Genomic DNA, 14,814 nt, shown 5'->3' on the forward strand with positions numbered 1-14,814 from the left:
TGTAAAATCTGTACTTAGCTATTGCAGTCATTGATGTTCATTATCTTGAATATTTCTTGTTTCTGTGACAGTTAAAGCATTGTAGTTTAATTAACAGCCCTTGGACACTGCTGTGATTTTTCTGCAGGCTGACAGTTTCTTCCTGAAGGGTGGGTTTCCAAATTAGTGAGAACGCTCACATCCTTGTTTGGAGAGTTCTCTTCCAGGGTGTTAGAAATCATGAGAGTGCCATTCCTGGAGCCCAGCTGCATCAGCTGTCCAAGGGCAGTAGATGGCAGATGTGATTCTTACTCATAAAGGGAAAAAAAAGGTGCTGCATGATGAGAACTTCTACTTAGTTGGCTCAGAATTGCAGCCCTTTGCCTAAATGATGGAATGCAAAGGAACATTTGAAATCTGTCCTTTTTTTCTGCCACATGAAGAACTTCCCAGCAGGATTTCTGCTGAACAGCTGCAGAGTTGATTTTCTGATGGCCCGTTCTCCTGTCCGTGAACTGGAGAGCGTGCTGGGTTTGACTCGACGGAGCTGCAGAGTTGATTCCAGTGCACGCTCCTTTCATCAGAAAACCTTTTTTTCTGTTGAAAAATGGGTGGAAATCCAGTCATCATTTTTGGATTTTTTTTTTTCCCCTTTTGTAGTGTTTTGAAAATATGAATTGGTGCCTGCAAGCAGAAATGAACCAGAACAGCTATTCTAGAACTACTTGTTTTGCAATAGTTCTCCCATGGAACTGTCTGTTCGAGATTAATAGGTGCAAATTTAGTAATTACTCTGAAAATTGACTTATTTCCGATTAGGTTGTTTACGCATGCAGCTAGCTCAGCATTTTTTACTTTATAACTTAACTCTTCATAGCTATGGCAGTCAAATTTTTGTGTAGGTTAGTCCTTAATATTTCTCTTCATTCCTCAGGGAAGATGATGCTTTTCATGAATGAAAAAATTGTGACAAAACAATATGTAACTTATTTTTCAAGGTCATAGAGAGTTTTGTCAAATTTAGTTTGGTGAGTGTTCAAACCATTACTTTTTTTAATAGAAATTCAGTGTGTTTCCTCCTTCTCTATAACAATATTTGTTCTGGTGTGTCCTCTGGCCTGAGCTGGAGATTAGAATTGAAATCAAGCCTGGTTGTCTGGACTTTATCATGAGCAGATACCACACGGCGCAGTCTTGGTAATGCTTCTGTTCCTGGTGTTTTAGGAGAAGTTGTGTGAGGAGTCGTCATCTTTTGATCTGACACCCTACGATTTGGCGTCGGCGCTGGACGCCATCAATGTCGTACTGGAAGAACAAGCCAAAGTAGTTCAACAGAATGAAATAAACGCAGAATTCAATATGGAAATGGCCAGTTCAGGTGTGTTGAGAACCACAAACCACTGTTTGCTGGGATTAGTGCTGTGAGCAAGAACTGGAAAATAACTTTTCCAAGCAGTTTCTGGAAAATCGGCTCTTAACCATAGATAAATTGTAGGTAGTTAGTAATCACTGCCAGACAAAGATGAAAAGATTTGGCCAAATCAAGGTGACCTGAGGGGTCATGAAAGAGAAAGACGAGTGGAAAACAGAAGATGTCTTTCCATTTACACAGTTCTAGCCTTTATATCTGTAACTTTTGAAAAGGCATAAAGAAACTAGGAATGGAACAGATGCAAAACATCCTTTTGACATCTTTCCTTTCTCCAACAGGACTGAACATGGAACTTGAAGATATAGCAAAGATAAAGAGTAAGGTTATTTTTTTGTATTGTTGATAATGGTTGTTGAAACAGTTTTAAAAGGTCAGCAACTAGAAATCTGGCTCATGTGGCGTTTCTGTAGACATTGCTGAGAAATTCATGGATTGTCTCTTATTCAGAGAATTTTGTAGAATGTTTAGTTACAGTTTTCCTGAGAAGATGAGAAGTTTGGCAGATAAATAGATCACTTCCTTCTTTTCTAGAAGTTCCTGTGTTTTCTCATCTTGTCAGCATGCTGGAAATGTATTTGTTGTGTCATTCTGCTGCAAGAACATGATGCTACATAAACTTAATAGCAAGAGCTTGACATGTCTCATGTTTACAAAAGATTTCCAAGAGCAACTTTCCACATTTATAGAGAGTTTAACATTTTGCTGACAGCTGTGTTTTATAAGAGTGTCACAGGCTTCATCTAGGAATTGAGGTCATGAAACTTCTTTAAAGTTTAATATGAATTTTTAGAGATGTTATCAAGGAAATTGTTTTTGATAATTTTGGTTTGCTTATGGGATCAAGATAACAGCTAGGTTGCTGTCTTTGGTGACAGCCTTGGAAATAAAGTACATTTGACAAAGAGGTTTAGATGAGTCCCAGCAGTGAGTTTCTGTGAACTCTTAACTTTTTTTCCCCTCTTGGTTCTCTTAAAGAAATTCTTCTTCAGCTAGAAAGTGCTATTGATGCAGTGGAGCTGCCACCAAATGGTGCTGGAGTCACCAAAGAGGGAAGGTAAATTTCTTCTCATGAATATGTTGAAAATACAGCAAATTCTAGACCCAGGTGAAACTGGGTCTGCTGTTGGGATTGGTACTAGTGTTCTAGTTTCTGGGAATAGTATTTATTCAAGGTTTGGGGTCTCCTTAAATCCACTTTCTGTAGTAATTATTTCTGGTGGAACTCCCTCTTAAAGTGTTTCAAGAGTAGAAATCTGATGCTGTTTGTATGTCGGTCAGATATTCTGAATGGGAAGAAGCTCTTCACTGTGCTTATTTCTAAACTAATGCGCATTGTACATCATAAAGAAAATAGTGGAAATTGCATGCAGATCTGTTTCTAAATTAATACCTTTCGTATGCTGTAAAGAAATCATGGGAAATGTGAAGGATGTGGTCAGTATGCTTTCTGTCATGTCAATATCATCTGCTGCCTATATAACCAAATACTTATTTTTATTCCTATAAATTTTTCTTTCTCATGGAGACAAGAACATGTTTTGCTGCTATATGGTGAAATTGTTGTTATAAAAGAATAATAGTAATTGCGTCCATGTGATTATTGACAGCATTTACCCGTTTGTGCTTTTTCTCTGTAAATTCCAGCTACATCTTTGATCTGTTTGCAGAGGCCCAAATAACATTCCAGACCAAATCCTCGCTCTTGGAGTCAATAGAGCAGATTTTACAGTTTCTTTCAGGCCGTAAGTGTAAATTTGCTAGTTGTTTCACTCAGACTTTGCTCTGTAATGTAAGCAATTAGAAGTTTTCATTGTTTGGAGGGAGGAGGAGAAAGGCTGCTTTGTTTTGATTTCAATTATAAAACTTTTAAAAGCTCAAATCTGACTCTGAGGACCCGTGTCTTTTTATTAAGACTTGCTGCGAGGTCCTCTGCTGGGAAACATGCTTTATGTCTGTTGATGCAACAGAACTAGTTTTAAGAACTGCTTTGTGTAAAAACCTGAGTGGGTACCAATATCCGCGCATACAGACGTGTGCACGTGTTGCACACAATGCTGTTTTTCTCCAAAAGCAGAAGGTTTGTGGAGTGGAGCTTGGTGGCATTTGCTGATGGTGCTTTTAGTGTTTTGATTTCTTCCCTGACCATGCGAGTTGCAGAACAGGAGTGTTTGGAATCACATAATGTGATTTTTCTTTGATTTAGCAAGCTTCTGTTCTACTGTCTATCAGCTGCTTTTTCTTATTTTGCCTTTATGCAAAGAAAAATCTCCAACTTCCACAAGCACTAAGGAAGTTATTTAGTTAGTTTGTACTTGCAGAGTCTTCAGGAAAAGCATTGGACAGAGGAAGCCCAGTCCATGGAGACTGGAACATGGACTGTCACTCCTGCCAGCGCGTCCTTTGAGAACACATCTGTCCTTTTTTTTTGTTTTCTTCATCATCTTTCTCCTTTTAGGCTGTTCACGCTTTGGCTTAACATGTACACGTGTTTATTATTTCCTTAGTCAAATTCTCATCATCAGTGTCATTCATTACGTTGTTTTAGCTGCTCCTCTGGGGTCACTGTTTTAAGCAGACAAATGGATGTGTATTTGTGTTGTAAATGCAATTGTGTGTTATTCTCTCTAGGCACTGGGATATTTGTCAATACATCTGGATTGCATAAGCTCTCAGACATTATCCAGGTAAATTCTACATGCTGCTTCTACACGTGTCTGAGGGGAAGACGAGTTGGTTTAAAAAATATTGGAAATCATTGGATCCATTTTGTTTTTGGTTGTATGTACACTTGAGCACTGATGGAGTTTATGGGTTTTTGAGGAGAAAGCGGCTGCCTAATGGGATGGCCTACTTTGGTTTTTACCCAGGCTGTTCGTTTATAATTTCGATGTCCCTTTTTGGACATGCTTGATGTATATTTGTCTGGTTTTAGCCTCCACCAGGTGGAGCTGGATCATCGAGCTGTTTCTAGCAGCAGTGCTTGGGAACAGGAGACCTCATGAAATAACCAGACAGACTAAGGGAAAAATGCAAGCAAAAGATAATTTAATTGTATTTTCAGAATTTAATTATTAAATTAAGGGATCTGTAAATATCATCTTAGTGCCACAGGAACTGAATGTGACACTTGTGGGTATCTGTGTGGTGCTGTCAGTCCTCTCCCTGTTGTGCACTTGTAAAACATTGATTATTAAGAACCTGGCCCCCATAATATTAGAAGATACAGCGGGCCAGTGGCCTGAAATTCAGTTTCTGGCTTCCCTCTGAACTTGACCCAAGCTCTAATATTCTTGAGTGATACTCAGAGGATAAAGCTTAAAGTTCAAACAAAATAGCATCTTCACTGTAGTGTTACATACTGGAAAATCTGCTGATGTTTGGGGTTATGTTCACTGTATTCCCAGAACTGGGTGATTTCAAAGCATCATCTTGGCCTGAGTTACTGGGCATCATGTTGAATTAAACGTTTTCCTGGCAGTGGACTTGAGTGCGTGGATGTGTGAGGGTCCGTTCACAGCGGCGTACACAGAATTTCATTTTTAAAGCAATGGTTCAACAAAACCTGTGTGTGTTCTGCTACAGTAGTAACAATTTGTGTGCACTGATTCCAAAATGATTTGCACTGGAAGCCGAGTGTCACTGTCCTTTTGTGGGGAAGGTGAGGTTTGCTTCATTTCAGTTAAGTTTAAATAGTTTCCCAGGGTTCCAAAGCTGAGAGATGATTCAGAAGGAGAAACCAGGTCTTCTGCTCCCAGTGACTGATGCCTACCAGTTTGTGTGCGCTACAGGACTGGAGATAAAGGTCTGGGGGTGGATCGGTGAAAGGTGATTTGAATTGGAAGAGGAGCGTTTGCTGAAAGCTGAGGTCCCTGTGCTGCTGAGGACACGCACGTGGACAGTTCTGCAAATCATCTGCCACATGATAATCTGTTCTTGTGAGATGTTTCAGCAGGACTTGGTTGCAGTCTTTGCTGCTTAAACATGGTGCTTTCTAGTTACAGGGCCTTGTGATCAAGACTTAATTTATAACCAGCTGATCTTATTAATAATATTTTACTTTCAGAAGAACGCTTATTAAAATATTTTTTGTATAGCCTGTCTTTGGCTATTTTTCAGAAGTTAATATTTCCAGGAATTGTACTTTTTTCCTGACTGGTGGAGAACTTGTTGCAACTAGCTGGTATCCTTATGAGCTTGGACAATTCCTTTTAAATGCCTGAATTAATTTTGTTTAGACAAATTAACAGAAGTTATAAATATTTGAGAACCACAGCTGTTTTCATTGAAGTTGCATCAAAGTGCTGTACGTTTGAAAAGGCAGCACCCTTAGTCACGATGCGCCACACACAGGAAAGGGGGGGGAAGCAGAACTCTGCGCAAAGAGCTGGTACAAGCTTTTCGCTTAACGGATGGACAGCAAGGTGTGATTACATGCTGATTTTGGTTTTTTAAGCAGAATATTACTGTAGGGTACTATGGCCGAAATGTTAAACTAAGGGAATTCAAAAAGTTGTGACAATGAGAAAGCCACGTGGTTAGCAGGGATTACCTGTAAAAAATGCGTTTATTCAAGATTCTCTGCATTTATTTAATAACAGCAGCAGGGAGATATATTTAAGGTTATCACAACAGTAAATTTTGTGGAGATACTGCTCAGTGCAAAGATATGATCTGGATTTTGCTGGAAACAGTTATTATTTAAGAGTTGTTATTTTTTTACATCTGTTTTCTAGACAGTATTCAACATTGATCCTCCAGAAGGCTCAACAGGTTTCATGCCACATCGGTCAATATCTAAATATTATAAGGTATGAGATGCTTTGTGTTCTACATTTTTCCTTGCTGGCGTGTAACATCTGCGCTTAGTGTATCCAGGCTTCAGAAGGATGTGGGTAGTAGAGCAGATAACAGTGTTGATTACAGGGAGGACGTGGAAGTCCTTCCAGAAAACAAACCCCAAAGGAACTGCGGTTAGTTTAGGTCCCAAGGAAAAAGGGGAGCTATGCAGTAATTTTTAAAGAAACTGTAAAACGAAATTAGGGAAGTGCAGCAAATGTGAATTGCTGAGAACTTTGATACTGCGTATTATGCAAAAATCGAGTGTTCTTCCAGTAATCTGTTCTCTTGACTTTACCTTATTACCAAGCAAGTACAAACAGCCACTAAATTTTCTCCCCAAAGTCTCTATAATTTATTTAGGGTTTGGGACTTATGGGCTGTGATGCTATAATGAATTTTAGGAACAGATTTATTTATTTTTTTAGTTAAAGGTAACTTTCATATTTAGTTTAAGGCTAGATACTATTTTTGTTGCCAAATGAAGCAAACCTTTCTAACACAAGATTTTTTTCTAGTCTGCGTGTTTTATTCTGGTGGACAATACCCAAATAATTGGGTTCTTTGTCTCTGCTCAGGGCAGCCCATGAAAAGCTGCTCCCATAAACTGACTCAAAATGGCTGGTTAAAAGGTGATTCTTTGCTCCTTGTTAGATACATTAGGAAAGACTGGAATCAAAATAAGGGGGAAATAATATGACCTTACTAAGACTATAAAAGTGACACTGATTATGTTAGCTATTCTTGAAATGTGCTAGCTTTTTTGAGGGGTGAAGTGCAAGGTCATTTCTGTAGCCACCTCTAGAAATGCTGCCGCTGTTTTCCTTCAGGTCCATATTCACCTGGATAGCAATAATCAGAAGAGGAAACAAAGGACAGATCTCTGGAATTCATCGTCTGCAAAAAAACAAGGTACAGGACTCTCGTCTTGGGGAGGCTCATGCAAAAGCTGGATTGAAAATTACTCAGCTGCTCCTTTTGATTCAAATAAGAGAAGCCAGTTGAAGACATCGCAGTCTGCATTATTTAACTGCTGCAAACAGGGTGTCCTGGAGTTATTTCTAAAGGCGACATGACACAAGCAATCTCAGTACGATTCATTTTTGTACCAGTGCTGCTTTGTGTGCCGCTAGGGTTCTAGTACAGTTATCCCAGTGCAAGGCAATGATCTCCATTGTGGAACAGCTGCTGGTATTGATGTAGAGAAAATCTTCAGACCAGCCCAGAAGGGGAAACCCTCCTTCAGGACTGATGTTGAGATTTATGTAATGTTCTACTATCCTTGCATCAGCTACATTTCCCTGTATAACTGTGTTAAACACAAAATTAGTGTTGCTAAGGCTGTAAATGCTTTTTACAAGGAGGAGATTAATGTACAGATATGGTACTGAAACTGTATGCCAAAGGTTTTATAAGGGTAAATTCCATGAAAGTCCTTAATCTCTGCTGAAATTACTCATATGTAGTGGGTGAGCTATAATTGGTTTGATCACTCTGAAACTCTGTATAGAAGGTTCATGTAATGTGTCAGAGAAATAACGCTTGAGAATGTGAATTCTTAGCCAGAAAATGCCAGGCTGGAGCATCGGGACACTGGTACCTGCTCTGAGATGTGACCTTCTTTTGAGCAACTTCCTAAGTTTTACAGGACATCTTATCACTTCTTGATAGTTTCAGCCTCAACTTTACAAGCCTTGTTCAACTGAGATTTCTCCCTGTCTTTCCTCCCACCCATTTTGTTCCTTATTCTCTGCAGAACTTGGTATCTGGGACTACCTCAGTATAGTTGTCTTTCAAAACAACCTGCTTAGAAGAAAAGAAACTTGGCTTCTGAAACAAGGGCTTATCCTAAGGCTGCTATAAAGCAGCACTGAGCTTGGTTTTGTTGTTCTTCAACATTCATTCTTTCTGATATTGAGATATATATATATATATATATATATATATATATAAAAGAAATAGTTAGGTGGAAAACAAACCATTCTTATTAGAGAAGACAGATGCAGATCCCTTTACCTAAGCCTCCTTAACAGGATGCTTTCCAAGGATCTTTGTAAAGACCTTGCCTCATAACTATCTACTTAATTACTCAGTACAATGCCCTTGAGAATGCAATTATTTGTTTCACAGAAGTCCTTTTCTTAAGGACAAAAGCAACGTTTTTCAAGGAATGAGTTTCCATGAATTTAGTGGGTTTGCATGTAACATTCCCTTAAATGTTTCCACAATAAGTTCTGTTCCTGGACAGAAGCGTGTTGTCTGGTCATCTGCGCATATTGTTTTCCTGAGATATTGCTCAATTGGAGCTTGAAGTTATAGGAATAATTCTGAGTAGATTTTGCTAAATGTGTGAAGGAAAAGGCTAATAGAAACACTTTAGGTTTGTTGCATAATTTGGAGAACTTATACCCCATCCCAGTGCAATAAAGTCAGAATTCTTCGGTGATTTAGTAGAAAGATACTGATATAGTGTCATAAAGTCGTATTGGTTGGAAAAGCCCTTCAAGATCATTGAGTCCATCCATTAAAACAGCACTGCCAAATGCTGCTTTTCAAATAAAACCACTATTTGCAAGTAACTATGCGACAGATGAGCAGTTTGTTGAGACTTGCGCTATGTGTGAGCCTGGCAGAGGCCAGGCAAGACTGCTCAGGTCTGTGGTTTCCTGCAGCGGTACAGCAGATTGTATGGAAATAATGGAAACCTTTTAACAAAAGCTGTTTTCAAAGGATTTTGTGGAAATGACTCAATTGTCTAAAAACATTACTGGTAAGAAGCTCGGAACAGCTGATGAGATGAGTGCCCTGACCATGCGTCCTGTGCACGGGTAACACTTGTGAACGCGATACTGAATTGGGATGGCGTGGCGTGAAGATCAAACACTCTTCCTTTTGCTTTGCTCTAAGTTACCATGTTGGAGACTTAGTGTGAATCAAAGAGATACAGAATTTGCTAAATTTTGGAATGTGATTCTTTTTGAATCTGGGCATCATCTGGATGGATTTGCCCACGTGAGATGGAAGGATAAACTAGCTTAGAATAAATTTTCTCTTGTAATTCTAAGTAGTAAGTGACTCACTGGGCACATCTTACTGGGGATTTCCTAAAACCGTCAGCTCCTTTTTGGAAATACAGTCTTTGAATGGAATGTGTACGTTTAAAAGACGTGTACATGATATGTGGATGCTATTTTTTAAATTGAAACTAATCATGCAAAGCAGAAACGGAAGCAAACTGATGTTTCATATGGCTGCTCTTGTTCTTGGCGTAGATGATTGTTTCATCCCTTTTGCCTTTGTCTCTGAAAAGATGTGCTGAGATTTCAAGACACTGGTGATAGAGCTGTAAGCTGAGCAATGAATGAAATACATGCTAGTGTGACTTATCCTTTTTTCTTTATGTCCTTTCTGTTCGTCATTCACACTATGCCAAGTTTTCAGTGTCACACACGTCGTATATCCACATCCTCCAAGAGAGCTGAGCAGGAGTTGGAAGCTTTGGCAGTTGATTGTGGGAAAAATGGAAAGTTTAGATGAAAAGCCGTTGGCAATTCCTGATGGAAAAGGGAGTCTTATCTTTCCAAGCAAGAGCAGGGGTGGAGATATTTTTATAGTAACTTCTGTTATTTGTTGTTCATGCCAACATTCTGTAGCTCTGCCATGCTTCCCCCTCCAGTTGTCCTTGACAGGAGGAAGTGAATCTGTGGATGAAGCCTGAGTAGTTTTATCTGCTCAATCTCCCTGTCACTTGATGACAAAAAGATCTGATGCTCTGTCTTTTCTATAACCATCTCTTGATAAAAAGTATAATTAAGGTGTGAGGGGGTAATGACTATTTAAACTATATTTTGAATGGGCATAGTAATTAAATGTAGGGAGGACCAAAGCAGAACATGCCATACATCTGGATTTTTACCTTCAGATGCTGCCTGGTTTACTTTCAGCAGTTCAGATGCAATTTGCTATATGCTCATCATATTCTAATATTTCTACTTGCAGACTCGCTTCTTAGTGTTTTCTCTTTGTTTGATACAGGAAAGACCTTGAGCTACTGGTGTTTCAGCCCTGGGTACAGTATGCACGAGCTTGTTCGACAGGGAGTCAGGACGATTATCCTGACTAGTGGGACTCTCTCCCCGCTCTCATCGTTTACAATGGAGATGCAGATGTAAGTGCCTGCATGTGTGAACAGAACCGTCACTGAAAAATAGCAATCTGTTCTCGTGATTTTAGATTTTGCCTCAGGATTTCTGAGCGTTCTGGACTGGTAGCCAGCAGGGAATCATGTAATGAATGGGATCTTGTGTGTTTCTTCAGCCCTTTTCCCGTTTCCTTGGAGAATCCTCATGTTATTGATAAACACCAGCTCTGGGTTGGGATCATTCCTAAGGGACCTGATGGAACTGTGCTTACTTCTACCTATGAAAGAAGGTAATGAACTTCCATGTGGAATTCTCCTTTGAAGTTTTGTGTTCTGATGTTTTGGGTTCTGCTTGCAGACCCCTGCCCTGCGCCCTCATATCACGCTCAGGTACCAGCTCCCCGTCCCTTAGGGAGCAGCCCACCCTCATTGACACAGAGCCCCATCCGAAATTTCTTTGCTGAAGACTTAATTGTTTTGAAACACAACTTGTCTTTGCTACAACTATTTTTATGTTTAAAGCTTGTCACCGTGACTGGCCTCTCTTTCACTTCTGCATTGCCTGCTTAAGGAAAATACATCCAACTGTTTGTCAAGCTTTTCATCATCATTTTTCTTGCTTTTCTCTGAGCTTTCATCATTTTGGCCATGTCTGTTCTTCAGAGCAGACAGTGCATCTATATTGCCAGCAAGGAAGGCCACAACTTGATTTCACTGTAGATTGATTTCCATTGTGCAAAATACTGTGTCTCATTGGCATCTCTGTATACAATTTGCAAAGGCAGTTTGCTTTGAGCACATGGCAGAAGGTTCTGTGCTTGCCAGTTCTCTGAAGTTACTGGAGAGCAGCAGCATGTTGGTGCTGTGGTTAGGGGTGTAGTAGTTCTCTAGTATTTTGAAATGAGGAGCAGTTACTGGTGTGTGATAACACGTGTTCTTCCATTTAACTTTCTTCTGGTAGCATACACATTTTTGTGTAATCACATCCTTAAATCTATTGCAATTTCAACTGCATAGACAAACCTCAAGCAGAGAATTTTCTAGTTTAGCCTGCTGCACGCCAGAGTTGTTCTTTTTAGCAACACAGAAAAAATAAATTAAAAAAAATCTCAAACAGCTTTTACTGAAAAAAGGGAGAAATGCCAGATATTCCATGGAACTGGAAAGGGACTCAGCAGTTGTAACTCTTTTTTACAGAGAAGCAACAGTCTGGAAACCCCTCAGACTGTATTTTTCACTTTAAAAGCTTAGTGTCCTGTTTCAGTGTTTTGTTGCAGATACTGTCTTTCGAAGGAGGAATGCTGGAGATTCCACCCCCTAAGGCCTAGAATACCTGTTTTTCTTGAACAGGGGAATTCACAGTGTCTGTGTTTTGACAATGTCTCTGTGGTGATAGGGGTATTTGTAGCTCTTATAAGTACGTTCTTCTTTGGTTTTCCATGCATGCATAAGTTTCCTTGGAAAACAGTGTATGCAAAAGGGCAGAGCACTATAAAGAAGCATAAAGGCACAAGAGATCAGGTGGCTTTTCAGTCAGGGCTGGAAGAAATGGATAAGTACCGTTCATGTAGAGCAGTACTTTTTCAGTTGAAGCTAAAGTGGTTTACTTGGCTGATGCCACGTGTAAATAATAACCATAGTAACCAAATTCACCACACCTAGTTCATCAATAATTATTTTGAATGGTTGTAATGTTAGTCAGGCTTGACGGTACCTGCAGGTTTTTCTGGCAGAACTGTCACCTTTGAATTGCTGGTATTAATCATAAAACTCGGATGGCTGCCCACTTCCTCTTGTTACATTTTGATAATATTAAAGCTTAAATCATCCTCAGTGCTAATAAGAAGAATTTAATAGTAATGTGTAGTCAAGCTATTACTAATTTTGTGTCCTTGGCCTGGGCACATGTCACAGGAAGGAGAGCACTGGGGGGTATGGACACGCTATTTGAGATGAGTATCAGAGGAAAAACAGAAAAGGAAATACAGTGATGTTACTTGGTTTTTCTTCTTTGTAGGTTTTCTGGGGATTATTTATCTTCTCTGGGGAAAACAATTGGTAAGTGAAGTGTGTGGATTTCAGAAATGGGTTGTTGCACAGGATTTCTAGGAACCTAGGAGAAATACTAAAGAAGATGTAATAAGATAGAGAAAGGTAAAGGATTGCATTGCATATCCAAGTGCTATCTGGATTTGGATGCTTCTGTTTGCTCAGGCAGCTGCTCCTGTAATTGTGTGTGAAAAAGGGTTTGGTTCGGTTTAGTATTTCCAAGTTAGGACTTCACTTTTATTAACAGGTGTTTGTGTTTGAGTCAAAAATGTGGTTCCTAAACACTGTCAGAGTGATGCAGACTAGCAAATCAGTGCACAGAGATGGTGCAGCAAAGCATCACTTGCAGAGCAATTAAGGATCACAAGAAGTTAATGCAATTTCTTGTTGTATTGTTAAAGGCATTGTGTCAATCCTGCCTTACGTCAGCATTTATTGTTTTGGTAATGTTTGACAAATATAATGGAACTATAAAACTTTAACACATGAGGACAGAATAAAAGAGCATTTATGTAGCTTGGCTGAGATGTGATTGAAAGGAAAATCTGGAAGGGTTTGAAGGAAATGGAGGAGAGTGCTCTGAGGTGTTCAGCTTGGCCTAAAAGGTGAAATTAAGAGAATACTTTCACAAAATACCAGATTAATGGGTTTTTTTTCGCTAAAGTAAATACTATTTGGCTGGAAAACTCTGCAAAGCAACCTTGCGGTACCTCGTCTGTGGATTTGGATGTTCAGACTGCAGTGGACAGAGGGGGAAAATACAGCAGATGATTTATCTGTTTTGTCTGTAGTGTTTGGTGTATCTCAATCTTTCATCCTGTTAACACCACACTTTAGAAAGCTAGTTAGGCATCTGTATTAAAGCTTTTACCTTGATGACAAGCTTATGAAATGATCTAAAAAATGAAACAGCTTCTAATGTACAAACATTAATGTCAAGAAAGCAGAAAAGCTTTGGGAAGGATCCCATGCTGTTAGTTTATTTTTCCTCTGCATCCTGTGTGCTCCAGCCCAAGATGAAATGCCCTCAGCTACACACTTATCTCATTGCAGGTAACCTGGTGCGGGTTGTACCACATGGACTCTTGGTGTTCTTCCCATCGTATCCCGTCATGGATAAGAGCCTGGAATATTGGAGGGTACATTAATTGCTCTGCCTTTACTAGGTGGTTTGGTTACACATGTCAGACAGTTTGTACTTGGGCTATCTAATCACGCTTATTGAAAATTCTTTGTTAATAAGTACATTATAAAATCTGGAAAGTAAAAACCTGGGTCAGGCTTCTTTTATTTTGATCACAATATGCTGGAATCCAGCGTTGTAGAAACCAGACCCGAAAGAATCTGATTATCTCGTCTGGTCTCCTCTCAGAGTTACTTGATTTCACCAGAGTTCTCTATATTAAACCTCCAAATTACAGCTGGTCTGAGTGTTTCAGTTTTTGGGGAAAAAAAAATCCCCCTATGAGCATTTCTTATTTTTAATTTGAAACCGTTGCAACCATAACTTCTGTAACCTCTGTGCACATGACTTGAATGTCGCTGATGAGACTTGTTAGAACAATTCTGTTTGAAATGCTCTTCTTCCTTCACAGTGGGTGCAGGGACAGAGGTGGGACTGTGGAGCGGGTGTCTGGGAGGTGGATGTTGGGAACTTGTAGGTTGGAAAGAAAAAAAAGCAAATCTGTCGTCTGTATAATGTGAGAGATGCACCAACTGTAAGGAACTGCCGTAAGTGGTGTCAGAATCGTGTGTTTCTGCTTCCGTTTCCTCTGTTTGGCAAGAGAGGATCAGGCTGTGCTGGGGAAGTCTGTGCTCACCACTCCTGAGCGTTTCTGTAAATGTGGGCACTTCATTTGACATCACCATTCATTATCATGTTTCACAGGAGCATGATTTTGCTAAAAGAATAGAAGAAGTAAAGCCGATGTTTGTGGAACCCAGGAACAAAGGAAGCTTTGCAGAGGTTGATTATTTGTATTACCTACCTATAACATTTCCAGAAACTGCGTTAATGTTTAAACACTATCTCTAAAACGTGTTTGCATGTAAAATATCCAAACTTTATCCTAGGATAAAATTAAGACTCTCTTAGAGCTTCTTTGAATTATAGTTCTTTTACGCATCCTTCCTATGCTTCCTTGGCTAGTTCTGCAGGGTAAAGTCTTCATTTGAATTCCAGTGATTTAACAGCAGTTGATGTACTTATGTACTGGGTAACTGAGGTGGTGGAAACTGTCACTTCAGCAGTCAGCAGCTTTTAATGTTCTGCACAACGTTTCCTCCCAGCTTGTCCTGCTTTGGGTGTTAAGGAATTGTGCAGTGTCAGCTCGTTTATTTAGAGCTGCTCTGTTTGCTTCTTCGAGTAAATAATGTT

The 14,814-nt window shown here is 39.5% G+C and overlaps 1 protein-coding gene across 7 annotated transcripts in view; it reads left to right on the plus strand.

Annotated features, from left to right (window-relative positions):
• RTEL1 (regulator of telomere elongation helicase 1) overlaps positions 1 to 14,814 on the plus strand; it is a 42,033-nt gene that overhangs the window by 5,019 nt on the left and 22,200 nt on the right. For 6 of the 7 annotated variants that reach the window (XM_082065162.1, XM_082065164.1, XM_082065165.1 and 3 more), the window contains exons 10-21: positions 1,204 to 1,357; positions 1,690 to 1,728; positions 2,387 to 2,465; positions 3,056 to 3,153; positions 4,040 to 4,095; positions 6,145 to 6,219; positions 7,078 to 7,159; positions 10,283 to 10,415; positions 10,565 to 10,678; positions 12,406 to 12,446; positions 13,491 to 13,576; positions 14,326 to 14,403. In XM_082065162.1, the coding sequence (XP_081921288.1) occupies positions 1,204 to 1,357; positions 1,690 to 1,728; positions 2,387 to 2,465; positions 3,056 to 3,153; positions 4,040 to 4,095; positions 6,145 to 6,219; positions 7,078 to 7,159; positions 10,283 to 10,415; positions 10,565 to 10,678; positions 12,406 to 12,446; positions 13,491 to 13,576; positions 14,326 to 14,403 (1,035 nt within the window). The remainder of the gene's footprint in view (positions 1 to 1,203; positions 1,358 to 1,689; positions 1,729 to 2,386; positions 2,466 to 3,055; positions 3,154 to 4,039; positions 4,096 to 6,144; positions 6,220 to 7,077; positions 7,160 to 10,282; positions 10,416 to 10,564; positions 10,679 to 12,405; positions 12,447 to 13,490; positions 13,577 to 14,325; positions 14,404 to 14,814) is intronic. The other variant, XM_082065167.1, reaches the window with a different exon arrangement.

This window comes from Streptopelia decaocto, assembly GCF_964273445.1.
Source record: "Streptopelia decaocto genome assembly, chromosome: 14".
NCBI lineage: Eukaryota > Metazoa > Chordata > Aves > Columbiformes > Columbidae > Streptopelia > Streptopelia decaocto.